The following is a 19,272-nucleotide window of genomic DNA, read 5'->3' as shown; positions in this document are numbered from 1 at the left end:
AAATAATAAAAATAATAGAGGGCCCAATGTAGATCCTTGGGGAACTCCACATAAACAATTAAATGGGTCCGAGAGAGAATCACCAAGACGAACACAACATTGTCTATTAGTTAAATAGTTTTCAAACCAGCTCACGTAGTTAGAAGAGAGACCAAAGTTTTTTAATTTATTTATCAGAATATTGTGAGGTACAACATCAAACGCTTTGCTAAAGTCGATATAAATTGAGTCAATTTGACCTTGGGTTTCAACAACAGGCATAACAAGATTAAGGTAGGATACTAAGTTTGTAGTTGTTGATTTACCTTTAGTAAAACCATGTTGTGCTGAATTAATTTTATTCTTAACATAAAATGAAACATGTTTGTGGATTATTTTTTCAAAAATTTTTGAGAAATTGTTTAATATTGAAATAGGTCTATAATTGGAAACAACATTTTTTTTACCATTCTTAAAGATAGGAATAACGGATGCTTCTTTCCAAAACATAGGGTATGTACCGGTTAATAAACTTAAATTAAATATAAAGGTTAAAATGGGTATTAGAATATTAGAACATCCCTTAATAATAAAATTAGGAATGCCATCAGTGCCCTTTGATTTATTAGGTTTAAGCTTTTTTATGGCTAATGAAACGTCTTCAACTGTAATTTTAGGTAAGGATAAGAAGTCAGTAGAATTATACTCCAACAAACAGAGATTAGAATTAGGCTGTTTTTGAATCGATTTGAATTGATTAGCAAATGCATTAGCAATTTCTTGCTGATCAGTAATGTGAATCCCATTTATTAATAATTCGGTGGGATAATTATTGGATTTACGAAAAGATTCTACGTATTTCCAAAATTTCTTAGGTTCATTCTTCAAATTTTCATCAATGGATTGTAACCATTTAAATTTGTCAGATTTAATCATAGTTTTAACTTGTTTTCTGTAATTGGAAAAAATTTGATAATGGTGATCAGTTTTGAATTTCTTAAAATTTCTATGTGCTTTGTTCTTTTTCCTAATAAGTATACGCAAGGTATTTGAAAACCATTTAGGATAGTGCGATTTTTTTTACGAAAGTGACAGGAACAGCAAGAGAAATAGCTTTGTTCATAATCTGGGATAACGCGTTAGCAGCAACGTTAACATCAGTAGTTTGATATATGGAATTCCAATCATGATTGTATAGAGTGGAATAGAGTTTCAAGTAATCACCTTGAGAATAATTTATGAAGGTACTAGATTGGCAGTGATCAGGTAGCGACAAATACACTTCAAGATTAATGGAGATAGATGGATGATAAGAATCCTCCAAAACTAGAGAATGATTGGCTAGTTTTACTGTACTATTAATAATATTAGTAAAGACAAGATCAAGTAGATTTTTATTTGAGACAGTAAAATTAATTTGGTTTAATCCCAGAAGGCAAGACGAGGACTTAATTTTAGAGTAGTAATGAATATCATTAAGATTAAAACCAGTTGACCAATCCATACCAGGACAATTGAAATCACCAATAATTACTATTCTAAAATTATGAGTATCAAGGTTTTTTCAAGAAAATTGAGGTAAGATTTTAAGTGATTATGACCGAAATCAGGTGGGAAGTAATGATTTCCAATTAATAAATTAATACCATCAGCCATTTTAATTTCAATCCAAACACATTCATTAATAATTTCTAAATCATATCGCCGACAGGTAAAAGGTAACTGGTTGTTAATCGCTGTTAGGACACCCCTACCTCTTTTTTTATTGGTGTCCTCATACGTTCTGTCTGCTCGAAACACAGTATAATTGTTAGGGAATAAGTTTGTGTTTAATACTGATTCAGATAACCATGTTTCAGTAAGACAGATAATGATATCATTATTACTTACTACATTTTGAAAAATTTCATCAATTTTTGTATTAACACCACGAACATTTTGGTAAAATATCTCAAGATGATTATTAGAACTGTGCATTGAGAGTTAGAGAATAATATTAAGAGGCATTAACCCTAGAATCAACTGAAGTACCTGGTGGAGCAAAATGCTGCTCAGGTTTAAGTTTACCAAAAAAGGGTGCAATGAGGCATCCCGCAGGCCAAACATCAGAATTATTAATTAACTCGAAATCCCTCTCATCAACTGAGATATGAAAAGAAGAATACGACTGGTATTTTGTTTTCAATTTAGTTATTTCGAGAGACCTTAATTTACGTTGATGAAAGAGTGAATCCTTAATATTATTCTCGTTTACATTAGGACTAAATCTAGAAACAAAAAGAGATTTGGTTCTGATTCTCTCTGGAGCCATTTCTAAGTTGCTATTAGTTAGAGTGCCAACTTTAGGATCTCGTTTCTTAAATTTTTTGCGAGTGACAGTTTGAAAACCATCGGAGTCTACGTTATTTGATAACGCAACAGTGCTATCGTCTGTGCGTACCACAGCAGAGATTACCTCATTACTGTTATGATGAGTAAGAGCAAATGAAGTACTCGGTGCTGACTTCGCATGATTGCGAGAATTAACAGTGTCAGACAAAACACTACTGTAGGATTTAGTAACCGGGTGAACAGTGGACTGTTGACCCAATTTTGGGACAATCTGATCAGGCTTACAAGGACAGGAATTTTTTACCAAAATCTCGGCCATTTGTAATTTGAGGGCAGTATTCTCGCTCTTTAATTCACCCATTTCTTTTTCAAGATTTTTAACATGCTCCAGAATAACTGTTAAAGTATCTAGAATGGATTCACTATTCAATCGTACCGTCTCTATTTGAACAGAGAGAGATTCCTTACTTTGTAAATTAGGTAGTTCAAGTTCTCTAGTAGGCGAGATGATCTTCTTATCGGTCTTCTTGGTCGGTTTCACAGGAGTGTTATCACCATGAACCGCCTTCGCAGCACTGGTACACTCATCACACTTGAAGGAGGAAATGCCTCCCTTCATGAAAAAATCGTATTCCACTTCACTCATATTTAAACAATCAAGATGAAATCTTAGGCCACAAGGCCCAACACACTTTAGGAACTTTTGTCTGCCGAAGAAAGCAGCGCTACATTTAGAACATGTATCTTTACTAGGCGGCATTGTACGCAGTTAACTAAGCGCCTTAAATGAGGACACAGACGAATGTAGTAATAACTAAACACTGTGAAAACAGTGGAGCTACACAAAAAGTCGACTGCTCTTCATGACGACTAGAAGCCGAATAATAATAATAATAATAATACCATAGATTGTTTGGAAATATCTATTTCTGTAACTTTCCCAAATATTCCAATTTTTCCAACAAATTCACGAGAAATAATTACAATTCTAAAGCAATTAAAGTCTAAAAATTCCTCGGATATGATGAAATTACTAGTAAAATATTAAAAGCCAGTTCACAAATAATAGCCAAGCCCCTGTCTTATTTATGTAACTTTTCAATGTTTAATGGTGTATTTCCAGAGCGACTGAAATATTCAGTTGTTATTCCTTCATTCAAGAAAGGGGATAGAACCTCACCCGAAAACTACAGGCCCATATCCCTTCTTCCAGTCTTCTCAGAGGTCTTCGAAAAAGTTATATAGGCCTATAAAAGAGTATATCATCATCTTGATAGATACAACATTCTCATTCCGGAACAATTTGGTTTCAGAAAGAATATATCAACTGAGCAAGCAATGTTTAATTTAACTGATAAAATTTTGGAAGCTATTAATAAAAAATTACAAGTAGGAGGGATATTCTGTGATCTCTCCAAAGCTTTTGATTGTATTAACCATAAAATTCTACTACAAAAATTAGAATACTATTTTATTAAAGGCATAGCATATCAGTGGTTTGAGTCATATCTCCTAAACAGAAAACAAAAAGTGGAAATCAACGCATTTAATAACTCCTTTAAATCTACTTCAACATGGGGAAATGTTCATACAGGGGTCCCACAAGGATCTATATTAGGGCCTCTTCTTTTTCTAATTTTTATAAATGACCTTGGCCCCATAATAAAAGGAATAGGCTATCCTATACTATTTGCAGATGACACAAGTATCATAATTACAGACAAGAACTTTGCCACATTCAAATGTAAAACAGAAACAATTCTCCTTAAAATTTATGACTGGTTTACAACCAATAAACTAGCATTAAACATTAATAAAACTAACATAATTCAATTAATTGATGAACTAGTGGACTTACTCGTGTTAAATTAATTATATTCAAGTGTTAAAAGTGGTGTACGCAAGATTCAAAATGGATTAACATAATTCAATTTAAAGCCATCTCAAATTTAATCTCTGAAATATTGGACACAACTATCAACAATATACCTCTACTAGAAACATCAACAACCAAATTTCTTGGTTTGCATATTAATAATACAATAAATTGGAAAAATCATATCAAAGGAATAACCCCCAAACTTAGCTCAGCATGCTTCGCAATTAGGTCGTTACAACAATTTCTAAACAGCAGTATCTTAAAGACAATATATTTTGCCTTTCATTCCATTATGTCCTACGGAATAATATTTTGGGGAAATTCTGTAGATAGTAAAAATATATTCTTATTACAAAAAAGAGCCATTAGAATAATAGTTGGAGCAAAGGCTAGAGAATCATGTAGATTATTTTTAAAGAAATTAGAGATTCTAACCTTAACAAATCAATACATATACTCTACAATAAATTTCCTCTTATGTAATAAAGAAAATTTTCCAACTAACTCAGCCATACATAGTATAAATACCCGCAGAAGGAATGATTTTCATACGCCATCATCAAATTTATCATGCTTTCAAAGGGGAGTACGTTACATGGTGATAAAATTGTTCAATAGTCTTCCTGAAGACATTAAGAATCATAACCAAGACCCTGCATTATTTAAGACAAAACTAAAAAATTACTTAATATCTCACACTTTCTATTCTGTAGATGAATTCTTGACATTTCACAGTACTGTGTAAATATTATAATACTATTAAATGGTAAACATATTACATTGTATAAAATATTATTGTTATTAAGGTATTAATTCTGTACATATTTCATATTTGCATTTTATTGTTAAACGTAAGAATTGGACATGTTCTTTATTCTATGCTATAAAGCAAATCTAAGAATATTATGGAACGAATAAATCTATCTATCTGTCTGTCTGTCTGTCTGTCTATCTATCTATCTATCTATCTATCTATCTATCTATCTATCTATCTATCTATCTATCTACCTACCTACCTACCTACCTACCTACCTACCTACCTACCTATCTATCTATCTATCTATCTATCTATCTATCTATCTATCTATCTATCTATCTATCTATCTATCTATCTATCTATCTATCTATCTATCTATCTATCTATCTATCTATCTATCTATCTATCTATCCACCCACCCACCCATCCACCCGTCCACCCGTCCATCCATCCGTCCATCCGTCCATCCATCTATGAACAGTCACCACACGCATCACTGAAAATCGTAACCTAAAATTTGGAATGAACCATAATGAGATTTAAAATAAAAAAAAAACCCTAATATTTCTAATCCTTTGGAAATTGAAATAACACTCACCTCTGCCTAGAAGCATGTAGTGTTGAAAACATTTTTCCAATCCCCAAAGTTAATTTTCCGCCACTGTATCTCAGCAACTGTTGCCGAGCAACAGAAAAACACTAGCTACTTTTTTGTGTTTATCTCTATCAGCATGGGTAGTTAAATCTTAATATTTTGCATTCAATATCACCTTACACCATTTACACCGAGCTTTCGAACTATCGCCGGTGCTTCTTCCACCCAATTTTTCAACACTATGTTTTTTCCACACATCTCTAAATTTTTGTACATAGGCCTATGGAGTTTTATGCGGCATTGTCAAATTGAAGTAGATCAAGAATATACTGGACACTTCGGAAATAATCAAATCACAGTATGTTCGAAATCTGATTTCACATCGAGCTGGAGACGTGCCTGGCAACAATGAGTTTGGTTTTAAGTTTTAAGTATGTCTGTGTTACATAAATCATAATGCGAAATAAAAAAATAAATAATAATTCAGTTCATTATCTATTCTCTTTATGATTAAATACATCAATTCATTTACAAAAAAAATGCATACATTATATGAAGAGTTTAATGATTGCGGCATACCTTATTTGTACAACAACAATGGATGAGGCAGGAAATGGACGTGGTAGCACCAAATGAAGTTAACATAAAGCGTTGATATTTTACACTCGCACAATGAGAAAGTGTGATAATACCAAACTAAACTCTGGTTTATGATTAACTAACAGTGTTGTTCGCAAGTACATATAACATCTTTACATAAAAAACCTTAAAAATATCATCTCCCTCTGCCAGAATCATAAAAAAACGCCAAATAAATAGCTAGCCGCTGACGGTAAAATTCTGTAGCTGTCCATAGTCCTGAAAACACCAGATTTAGCTACAAAACCGCTGACTTGAACAGTGTTGTTCAACACTGGTATTCTTCTGCAGGAACTTAACAAGTCTGGATAAGCGATAATCCCAGCGCTTATTCTTGCTGTGTACGAGCATATAGGCAATACAGTGGTATACGAGGAAATTTTTCCATCCCTGTCTACTGTCCGCGCATGCGCCAGCACTGTAAAATGAGGCTTCAGGCAAGCTGTGAACGAAGAGCTGCCTTACTGCAGAAATGTAGTTAATGCAGAACATTTATATATGAAGTGCAGAATACACTTCATTAAAAATGTTCATCTATAAGCTGAATGAGATAAAATTGATACAGTAATTTGAAGTGTGTCTAGTAGCTTACCCCGCTTGCCCTAAATGCACGCCCCTGCTTGTTCTGTAGACACGTTTTACGATCGCGATTTGTCGTGAATTTTGCTCATTTTCCTGTTTTGCGAATTTGGCAATTTTGTGCATTAAACGTGATTTTTTTTTACGAATACCGCAGAATTGTACAATTATCGGTCATGAAATTCCATTACTTTATTTTCGACAATGAAATATTCAAAATAGCTACGAAATTAATGGGTTTGGCTTTCATGTTGTCATGTGGAAAACATAGCTGTAAAAAATTGAAAATCTATATGATGCGCATGTCCAATGTTTAGGTTTGTTACTCACTAATAAATTAAGAAGAAATGTGTAAAAGATATTAGATACAAGCAAATCAATTATCAAGCACACCCCGAATTAAGGATTCCCAAGACAGTGGATACTAGCACACTGTGGACTCACAGAAAATGAAAAGCAGATTCACTGGCGAAGAAAGGAAATGCAGTTTTAATAAAACCAACAAAAGCAACATTATACCACTCTGCAATATTAATTATAGGCCTATCACGGAAATTCAAAGAAGAATAGGAAAATTTCATCAAAAACCAATCAACAGGCAAAAGATGGTCAGAAGTCCTCCACAACCACAAGCTTGTCCCAACTCAGCTCAGAAAATCATTCACTATAGCCTTTCCACTTCTTACTGGCCAGGGCTGCCTCACAGCTCATCTCCATAGATTGAACCTCTTTTGATCTCCACACTGCGCTCTTTGGGAATTAAACTTTCAATATTTTATTAGCGTGCTAGTGAAAGTACTATGTCGCGTCTCAAAATAAATAAATAAATGAACGAACGAATAAATAAATGAAAAAAGAAATTGGAAAAATGTGTTTATTTTCTGAGAAGTGATAGGATAAACTATTTTTATTTTTTATTTTACAGTATATTGTTCCTATGGTGGGACATGTCCTATATATCTTGCTTAAATTAATGTTTCTGTCATTCATAATTCATAATTTATAATTTATATATATATATATATATATATATATATATATATATATATATATATATATGTATGTACACTGATAATTTGAGTAATTAAAACATCAGGAATTATGTGGTGGGGCACCTGTATAGAGAAAAGGAGACATCCATGCCATAAAGTCTCATTAGCAAAAAAGATGTTAAGCAAAGAGTTGTACGTCCTAACATCAAGTGACTGGACAACACTGAACAGAATTTGAAAGTATTGAGAGCACAAGAGTGGAAGAGGAAGGTGGAAGATAGGAACAAGGAAGTGCATTGTAGGGGTGGTCAAGACCTTCAATGGGCTGTAGCACTAATGATGATGATGATCTCATTCATAATTTTTATGGCATTTATATTCCAAGAATTCTATTTACGTGGTTAAGATTATTAGTGTATGCATTTTGACGAATGGAAGTGTGCTCACACATGCACTAACAGAGGTGGCAGTCATTGGCTTGTTTATTTTCTGTAAAAAATTCCGTAAACAAATTTATTATTTTTACTGAAGATATTATTAATTGGTCCAACAGAATAATATCTGTTATAGTGACAATTATTATTTGAGGAGAAAAATTCGCTCTGGCGCTGGGGATCGAACCCGGGTCCTTGGTTCAATGTACCAAGCGCTCTGACCACTGAGCTACGCCGAATTCAATCCACAGCACCAGACCGAACTCTCCTCCTACAGTGGTCAGAGCACTTGGTACGTAGAACCAAGGACCTGAGTTCGATCCCCTGTGCTGGGGCGAATTTTTCTCCTCAAATATTAATTAAATTTATTGTTGTTTCCTGTATATTGACATCGACTGATTTACCTTCCAGTATGGCTACGGCAATACTACTGCTGGGTGTGAGCTGTGCTCATGTCATCCTGTGGGATCAATATCACATGAATGTGATCCTATTTCTGGAAGTTGCAACTGTCATAGGGGCATTGCTGGTCCAAAATGTGACAGATGTGAAGACCTACATTTTGGATATTGCTCATCTGGGTGCCAGAGTGAGTACTCATGTTTTATAAAGTAGAAATAGAATTGAGTTGTCCATTTGCGAAGCTTCAATGTACAAGATAAAAGGTTTTAGGAAAGTCAAGAAAATTGCAGTCGATTCTTACTCATAATGACAGAAGCGTGATTCTTTCAAGAAGAAATTGTAAAACATTATTGTACTTCATTTATAAAAAAATATGTTATTTTAAAATAAGTTATGTTATTTTCTTTGCTGTTAACATATCAGTTTTTATTTATTTATCTAAAAGATAACAGCTCCCTGTATTAACAGGCTGCCACAGAGACAGAGCATATTGAGCAATAGGCAGTTGGAAGTATAAATAACATACATACATCCTCTCAGAGCTGCAAGAACGATGTCATCAATTGCCTTCCTCTGTAGGCCGAAACTTTGCCAGGTCTGGAAGAAGAAACCGGGAATAGTTCTGCGCACTCCAACCATAAGGTCTATCACTTCAATTTGTTGTAGACCGTATTTGTCCGTGAAATATGGAACGGTACGCACATAGATGTCATTTTTTTCCCTATTTACATCTTCAGGTTGGCTCTTTTGTTTTTCAAATCTAACGGTGGGATCGATGATGTAGCCATTGTTGTTATTTGGCGGGATGGCAATCATGTCTATTCTTCTTGTACTGCCATTGTCTGCCAGTCCGTGAACTTCTTCGAACACTTGAAAATTTATTGATCTAAACTGTTCGGCGATCATCGAACGAATTCTATGGTGTCGTGAGTTACGGAGTACTTCATCGTGCGGACAAGAGCCCAGGACATGTGCAAGTGTTTCTGGCTCTCTGTGGCATCGCCGACAGAGGATGTTATCCCGAGTCCTGCCCGGAAGGGAACGTACGGAAGACACGTGTGCAGTCATTTTAATAGCTTTGCGCCACTCGCAAATGTGTTGTTGTTGTTTTCAAATAGCTGGAGCATGGTTTCATACAATTAGTTCTCGTGCTTTCCAATAGAGACCCTCTAGATCTTTTCATTTATTTTTCCCTTGGTCTAGTGGTCCCTATAATAAATGTTTAAAATAACAATAAAAAAAATCTTCTGTGTAATGCATAAGGCAGAACAGTAAATAATATTCCATGGAGAAACAATCTGGGGTTTTGAGGGGAGCCTAGCCATCCTAATTTCGTTAAACATGTAGTGGTGAGTACAGAATACAAGTAGAAACATTAAATGATATGATAATAAACCGCGAAGAACAGTCCTTGTAGGTTGAGAAGGACGAAACAGCCTTCATTTCATAAACATTCCAAATATAAAGGGGTGGATACAGAATACCAACAGCACAAATAAAGTAGTGTAATCTGTGACAGTGATCTGAAAATACTCTCTCAAACATGAAATCTGCTGTTCCAACTAAATTAACACTGCGATGACACGAAAATGTACATAATCTTCTTCCATACAATTGTAGGCCTTCCAGCAGTCACTCATTAATATAGTACCGGTACCAGACAAAATATAAATATTCTTTAATTACATTTAAAAAAACCCATAGAATTACGTGATTCCACTGCAAAAACGAATATATTTTGATGGCTGAGTCTTTCTACTCTTCAAAAATTCGATTGTTCCTTGATAACATGTCCACAGTTACATTTTCTTTTTCAAACTTTTGCTTCCTCTAGCTCAACAACAACACTGACTCTGCTTAATTGTCTCTTACTTCAAAATGTCTAATCCAAACACACTTCTACAAAATGAAGACCAGTCTGCAACACTACATAGACCTAAACGAAGTTCCCGTTTTAGAAATTGTTGTCAAGGATGGGGGGGGGGGCTTTCTCAATAGACACATAAGCATAGCTGAAAAATAGGTTCGATCGTACAGAAACACTTGATTCACATTTCCTCTTCTTTTGATTATTCACATTCACAGTAACAGACGTTTGGCAATTTAAATAAGTTTCCCCTCCACCTCCAATCTGCCTTGATTATGCCCCATATTTTCGATGTTCACATTTTTCAGAAAGCATACCATGACGAATTAAATAGTTTTCGAAGACTTCAAAATTATTGCAGTAATAATAAATTCAGTTACGTTTAATTGGTAGTCAACATAAAAATTAAATTCTTTTGAGGAGGCTTAAGTCATGATTGAAAAATTTTCCCCAATTGATGTAACATATCCTTATAGATAATAAACTCGATTATACTCTATTATAGTCCCGTCGCACAGTGGTTCATTTTCCCAATTTCTTGGCCAAAACCTCTAGAGATGTTTGAATTAATTTGAACGTAACAAAGTTGAAACAAATCGTAAAAGTAACATAATTAAAAATTAAATATCTAGTAAATTCACATAAATAGCTATAGTAAAGGCTTTTTGGCGTGGATCATCATTTCATTGCTTCTTAGAGAATTCAAAGTTATAGCTTAGTCTTTATTATCTATATACATAAATCTATACATATATTATGCGTGTATAGTACAGTATTTATTTATTTTAGTAGGTTATTTTACGACGCTTTATTAACAGCTTAGGTTATTTAGCATCTGAATGAGATGAAGGTGATAATGCCGATGAAATGAGTCCGAGGTCTAACACCGAAAGTTACCTAGCATTTTCTCATATTGGGTTGAGGGAAAACCCCGGAAAAAACCTCAACCAGGTAACTTGCCCCGACCGGGAATCGAACCCGGGCTACCTAGTTTCGCGGCTAGACGCTCTAACCATTACTCCACAGGTGTGGACTATAGTACAGTAATTCTTTCACTCGCTAGCATCATAGTCTGCAGAGATAAGGGAGTCATCTTCATCAGGGGCATGAGTGGACACACCTAAATGTGTGGATATATCTGGAGCCGACAGAAGTGATATACATCTGCAGAAAAATGCTTCAGTTTCTTTCTTGGGACTTTCAATATTCTTTATGAAGTATGGTCCAATAATGCCTGCAGATCAGTTTCAGCAGACTTTTCTGTTATTTGAATGGCATTGGTATTGGGATAGCATGTCTCTTGTGCTTCTAGCACCGTTCTGTATTGCTGGAAAATGTAGGCGATGGATTTTTAGTCTCGGAACTAATTAGGTTATAATGGAATTTTGTTAATTTAACTTCAATTAGAATGGACAATGCTTTTACTCCAGATAAAGATATACAACGCTCTGAACTTAATTTATAAGCTTTTCTGCATGTTGATGTACTGATTTATGTTGAAAATTGTACATCTTTTATTGCAGCAGCAGCAGTAGTAACAATCTCTCCTGCTTCACAAAGACTCATTTGTGTGACATATGCGAGTTCTGAAGGACCTGTGTTTTGTCTTAATCCCTGTGCTTTTCGTCTTTTATAACGTTTACCACTTTACTAAATTCTAGTAATGGACGCTCGACTCTCTTTTGCGTTTCAGTAATGCATATTGGAAAACTCGTAGATTTTCAAGCCATTTCTTATTCTGTGGTAGGAATCTTTCAACTGTCCTATTTGACCGTTGCCATCTGGTTCTAAAATTATATATTAAATGTTTTAACACATTCTTTAGTTCTTCGGATGATGTTGCAGGGGAATGGGTTATGATTCTAATGCGTTCTCTTAAATAATCATACTTTTCTTCAAAATTAGATGATGAACATTCGTGTAGTATAGTAAACAATTCACGCCTAGTGAGGTTTATGTGATGACTTTCATATCCTGAAAGGAATTACAGAAATAATTTAAATTTTAATAAATTTATGAAGGATTAATATACGACACAACAATTTTTGTGGCAACGTATTTCATAGGTAAACAAAATTAAATAATGCACAAGAAAGCTAGAGGTTTTACCTATTCTTCGACATTGGAACCAAGTCTCTCGACATATTTCTCCCATCGTGTCACTTTTCAGTACACCTCGTTCATAAAACTCCGTTTTTTGGGCGTATAGCCACCTGCGCACGACCGATTTCACTTCTTCACCCGAACCGAAACGTTGTCCTCCTAGGAATTTCTTCATTGGCCCGAAGAGATGAAAGTCAGACGATGCAAGGTCTGGACTGTAGGGTGGGTGATTGCCACCTTAATGATGCCTCTGACATTGAGTGGTGTTGCAGCGGTCACCTGTCAGCCGGAACGTGCTTCGTCGGCGGACTTCTTCGAAGAACCTGCACTACCTGGAGATGTTGCTATGGTCCAGACAATCAAGTGCCATACACCTCCAATATTTTCCTGTGGATTTCATTCGAATGTTTTGTTTTCCTCAAAAAAAACGGACCACACCTCGCTGCCCTTCACAAGTGAACGATGGTAGAAAACGTGTCATTTTTATTAGTAGTTACAGCTTGTTTCGCCAGGGTGACATCCAATCGAATCATTCCTGTATGTAGTACAAGTTCCAAACTAACTATCTGCCAAATTTGAACGTCCTAACCAAAATAGTATTCCGTTAAATAATTGTTGTGTGTTACTTTTTCGATCCTTCCTTGCATTACAACCCAAAGACGCTGTGCGCACTTCGAAAGTAAATTTGAGCTAGTGGGCCCAGTGGCAGTTGGGGGCAGACTTTCTTTATTGGTACCTGAAAAGCACCCACATAGGTATGATTTGTAATGAGAAACTTGACAGAACTTCACAGGACCGATAACTTTTAACCTCCTTGAATCCGCCGCTTTCACATTTTCAACCACAATAAACGTGACTATATTATTTAATATCTAAATGCCGTTAGTTAATTAGGTAATAAATTAAAACTATGTTCAAATGTTCTACATACCTCCAGGAATCGAATCCATGCTTCAGCTTTTAGTTTCACACTTGTACCACTTATTTATGACACTTCAAAAACGACCTTTCTTTCACCATGCAAACTCAGCAACTGCATTGTCCAAGAGAGACCCATTTTCAGCCACGTATTTACAAGCACAGGACTGTAGATGGGAGATGAGATATACGATGTCTACATGCCCTGTCCTTCTTCTTCAACTTAAGACAACAAACAACCCTCCCCTATATGTTTCAGTTTTGGAGTTTTGGCCAGGAATTCGGGAAAATGAACCACTGTGCGTCGCTCTAATTTCCAGCAGCCAATCGCGTTGCAGGTCGGCTACATTTAAACGTGTGCGTCTTGTGATTCGCTGATTCATTTCCTAAGGCTCGATAAATACTTAATATAATCGCCCGCCATTTTAGCTCTTTCGTTGGCGTTCGCAGAAAGCACACGAAGACGTTATTTGCCGCTCAATTATTTGCTGAATTACATTGCGTTTGATTTATTATCATAGGTGCTAAGACATGATAATGTTTAACGGTATGACAAATAGATTCCTCGTATGGTAGCTCGACATTGTAAGAACAAAAATGGCGAACGATACTACCTACCTAGACTTTATAGAGCCTTCACTTTCTAAGACGTAAGCAAAGAGGCGGAGTCACGCTGGAAATAACAGTGTCGGGACTATAGTAATTAACACATATATTAATTAAAATGCTTCTGAAGTTCAGTCAGGCATGCTGGTAACAGGAAAATTCACATAATTATTGTAAAACAAAAGGATTGCTTATTCAGTACCAGAACCATAACAATATTACGCCACTCCATTACTTCCTGTGGCCACAATTACTTCCAGGATAATGTTTTTTTTTTGTGTTGCTATTTTATTTAGCTGCTAATTATAATTTGAGGCCTTGTTTGAGGAATTTGATAGCATTTATTAGTTAGCATATTAATATTATTATTATTATTATTATTATTATTATTATTATTATTATTATTATTAATTATTGTTTTTTATTAGTTGTGTTTATTATTGTCATTATTGAGTTAGTTACCACTGCCACCGGGTATACACCCATTTGCAGTGTGAATAAATACATATATACATGTGTATTTATCTGTACATATTACACATAACTTACTGTATTCAATCTTCTCATTGCTGGAGTGGAAATTCGTAAATTTAATTGTATTGTTTGCATACCGGTACTGTAAACATAAATATAACATTTTAAACATACTTACATCATCATATGTCTTTGCTCAGTGGCAAGTCATCAGATTGTTGTGCCAAGGATTCGTGTTCAAGTCACAGGTAAGTCATAAAATTTATAATAAGTTAATGGTATTGTGTTGTGTTATCTGGTATGTCAGAATTATATCTATAGCTCTTAAGTTCTGGTGTTAATGTAAACATTAACCACGTGTCTGTGACCACAAGACATTATACTCAGAGATGTGAGTTAAACAGTATATCATTATTTATTTTTGGTCTCGTGCATTAATGCCTCAATCTCGATTTTGCCGGATGGATACAATTAATTTTGTTTACATTTGGACTCATTCTAAAAGTAAATGGAGTATAAATTAAATGGCGTTTGTGTACGATAAGGACGAAGTCCATTGGAAGAAAATAAGAATAAATAAGAATAATCTAATATGTTTCATAAAATTTTCCTCATAGTTGGTTGTGGAATATCAAGTTTCCGACTGGCACAGTATGTCGATTTCTGAGGGTTGCAAATTAAACTCGCCCTCACTCGTTCAATTGTTTCATTAGAAATGCTTGGGCATCCACTGCTTTTACCAGGACCGTAGCCAGGTGGAATCTCTAGGGCAGGCAAGCTTTTTCGTAGGAGGGGCAAACATTTCGGTACTCTTACATATAAGCCCAAAATTATTATGATACCTATAGGTTGATAAATCGAACTGAAACCCTGACCTAGTTACTACGTGAGCGCTGGCTGTTTTGGGGTGAGCAAGTAAGAAAGCATGGGCAGAAGGGAGAGAGCACTATGAACTCAGCATTGCCACATTTAGTAACAGGGATACATAAGATTATTATTATTATTATTATTATTATTATTATTATTATTATTATTATTATTATTATATTATTAGTATAGAATGCAACACTCGTCTGAGGTGTTCTTGACTACCCTTATAACCTATTTCATCTTGCAGTGTAGCGCGGAGTTTCTTTAATGTAGGTACTTCATTTTAGTGTGTAGTACTCTTGTATTTTTCTCCTTGCATCTATCCATGTCATCCAATATGATTCTTTTGCTCACTTTTCTGTTTTTACCCAGTGTGGATAATTTGGTTTGGTCACTGTCGGCTACTTTCGTTTCTCTTCTAATTTTTCTAATGAATGATTCGATTTCCCAATTGCTGTTGCAGCTCGTTTTGTTGCTTGACACAGTGGCAAATTAAATGAATTCCTGTTCTTCTCAAAACTCAATTACCTTGGCAACAGTACTTCTTCCTTCACTATGTACAACTTTATTCTTGCCTGTCCCCATCGGTGTGAATTAAATATCGGATAATACTGTAGCTTAGGAACCTTTATACAAGCACGCATGGACACAACACAACTCACAATCAGCTAGACTGAAATCAGCAACGTTGTGATTGCAGTTGTATTGTACTTTCAGGTCCACTCACAGTTTGTCAAACCTGCTAACAAATGTATTAAAAGATTGACTAGTTGCCTGCAATGCTAGCATATGGAACCTTCCTAGCCGACAGTTGAGGCAAAAATGAAGAATCCGTTATTGTGGTAATATTGGAGAGTGGTTCTTCTATTGGTCTCGAGGCCTACACACACCCTCTTAGATTCTTATGGGGGATTGATTACTGAATGACGAGGGGCAAGGGAGAGAGAAAAAGAAAGAGAGAGATTCCAGAAGTTGGCGTGTTTTACGGGGTTTCACTTGAAGTTGTGAAATTATATATTATAAAAACAAGCTTATTATCATTATTATTATTATTATTATTATTATTATTATTATTATTATTATTATTATTATTATTCTGTGTTGTTGTTGTTGATGCTAATGATGATCTGTATTCTTATTTTATACTTTACATTAGATATAATTATTATTTACTAGATAAAATTACTTACAAAATATGTGAAAAGAAAATATTTTACACTTTACACTCTGTTCACTTCAGTACATCTAATATCTAATTCTATCTTTTCTTCGTCAAATGTCTGAAACTCTGTTCACTTTGTGTGTTGTGTCTTTCAAATGCTATAAACAGTAGCTGCCGTCCGTAGGGTGACATGAAAAGTCCTAACATAAATGTTTGCTCCGGATCTGTCAGACCCAATCTAGATATTTAAATTTTGGTAAATGAGAGTTTAACTATGTTTTTACATAGTAACGTAGAACATGTAAACTATTTGCTCTGGGTCTCAAAGACACAGTGCGAGCTCTGCTGGACTAAAAGCATCATGACGTGTAAAGAGAACTCCACATTAATTTATCCTCTTAGGGTCTTGAAGATATAATTTTCTAGGTCACGTGGAAAAGTGATTTTTACGTACTGACATGATTTTGTAACAGGATTTATTGAAGTTAATAGTTTATATGACTAGTACACCACATCGAATTTTCAAGATATTTGTGAAAATATTAAATATTACTAACTATTGAATCTCACTCAGTTTTTCCAGATGGTACAACTTTTTTTTTTTGTAAAATTCCTCCACATTTTATTGTTTTCAGCAGTTCTTCTCTATTCACAAATGTTACGAAACATACCCTTTAACTGTTGTGTGTTGAAGCTGTGCATTTCACTGTGAGTTGGCAGTTGCTCTGGTATCAATCAATCTTCTTAATGTATCCAGCTCATTGCTGACAACATAAAGTCCACTATAGTCTATTTAGTTGTTGTTTTTCACGAGAAATGAGGGGTATTTTGATCGGTATTCATTATAGATGCCTGTTGCTAGAAGCCAGAGTTGGGATGTAGTCAATGTATACTGCAGGGCTGTGTCTTCTGCTACTGGTACTGATGATTTTAATTTACTTCTTTTTGTGGTTTATGGATGGACAGTATAGAAGAATGTGTTCCAGATCTTCATCATGATTATTGCACCACAGACAGATTTCAGAAATGTGAAATCGGTGTAGGTACAATTGAGTGACAATGTGACCTGTTCTGGCTCTTGTTAAAAATGTTTGAACATGTCTGGGCAAGTTTTTGTACATTTCCAGGTCATTTGGTTTCTTTTGTACAGACTGTAAAATTTTTCCTTTGTCAGAAGAGAGCCAATTGTTGATTCATAGGTTTGTAAAATGAGACTTTACTGAAGCAAAAGCAATGGATAGAGATATCACTTGAAGAGGTCTTGGTTGCAAATATATTGCCTGTTTTGCAATATTATCGACTTTCTCGTTTCCAGGTATACCACAATGACTAGGTATCCATTGAAATGTTATTTCCTTTTGGAGTTTTTTTAGTTTACTTAGTTGTTTCTGAATTGGAATAATTCTATGTATGTATAGGTTTGGTACATATTTAATTATATTAAATATAGCTCCCTTGGAGTCGGTAAGTATGCAAATAGATTTTTCAGAAATTTGAGTAACACACTGAATAGCAGCATCAATAGCTAGCAATTCAGTGTCAAGACTGGAGGAGGATGAACATGGTAAGAAATAACTTTCTTGATATTTTGGAATATAATACCTTGCTCCTGATGTCCCATTATTAGGATTTAGAGATCCATCTGTATAAATTTGAAGGTGATCCTTATATGTGCTGCAGAGTAGGTCCATGGCATCTAACTTAAGAAAGTATGGAGGATCATTTTTGATCCTGGAATTTGTATGCTATGTTCCGGAGTCACCTATTTCCATGGAGGAATTTCGTTCACAACCAGAGTTTTAGCATAGTGTAGAAAAAAGTTCATTTTTTAGTAATAGAATTGATTAATTTGCCAATCTTCTATGTGAAATTTTGTCGATTCCTTAGTCTCCCATATTTTCTTCAAAACACCCTATGTGGATTGAGAAAAGAAGTAAGTTAGCCTAATGGAGTCTCAGAACCAGACAATGTAACTTATTGCGAATTGTTCACATGTTCCTGATGCTATTAGTGCCGAACACAATTATATGCTCAGTCTCAAGAAAAGATTGACATTAATGGAAGGTGAGTTACAGAAAAGGAATGAACAGATTAGGAGTTTGAAAAAAGAAAGCCTGGCTTGTAAAAGAAAATGTGACAGATTGTTGTTTAGTCAACTGTCCGAAGACAGGTCTGAACACATTTGTGATACCAAGAAGGCACACTTATGAGGCAACTAGGCAGGCTAGGAGATAATGGGGTAGGATGGCCAGTTCCTTTCCCCTCCATTGCATACATTGCCGACTAACTACATATTACATTGATCAGACTTCAGATGTATAAAAACAATAATTGTTGTCCTCTGACACATATCGTCAAGTAAGATGTAGCCTATTGCCTGATAATGGATGTACATATCAGCCAGAGCCTCAGTCAGAGGATGTGACAGATATGCAGTTATAATATCAAACTTAAGAAGCTTGACTAAAAAAACTGAAGGAAAAACAACCTGATTAACGAAAACTTGCATGATATTGTAAACAGCAAATTTTTCAGACTGATGCTTGATTTAATAGAGAAAGCTACAATATCCCATAATAATAGTAATAATAATAATAATAATAATAATAATAATAATAATAATAATTTAGGCCTATTATTATTATTATTATTATTATTATTATTATTATTATTATTATTATTATT

At 34.8% G+C, this 19,272-nt stretch overlaps 1 protein-coding gene across 7 annotated transcripts in view; it reads left to right on the top strand.

Annotated features, from left to right (window-relative positions):
* Positions 1-19,272, top strand: part of wb (wing blister) — a 1,096,738-nt gene that overhangs the window by 357,670 nt on the left and 719,796 nt on the right. For all 7 annotated transcript variants that reach the window (XR_011333780.1, XM_069834429.1, XM_069834431.1 and 4 more), the window contains one exon: positions 8,597-8,774. Coding sequence is in view for 6 of the 7 variants with exons in the window: in XM_069834429.1 (XP_069690530.1) it covers positions 8,597-8,774 (178 nt within the window). In the remaining variant the exon portion in view is untranslated. The remainder of the gene's footprint in view (positions 1-8,596; positions 8,775-19,272) is intronic.

This window comes from Periplaneta americana, chromosome 9, assembly GCF_040183065.1.
Source record: "Periplaneta americana isolate PAMFEO1 chromosome 9, P.americana_PAMFEO1_priV1, whole genome shotgun sequence".
NCBI classification, from domain to species: Eukaryota; Metazoa; Arthropoda; class Insecta; order Blattodea; family Blattidae; genus Periplaneta; species Periplaneta americana.
This window is presented reverse-complemented; position numbering and strand designations above follow the sequence as displayed.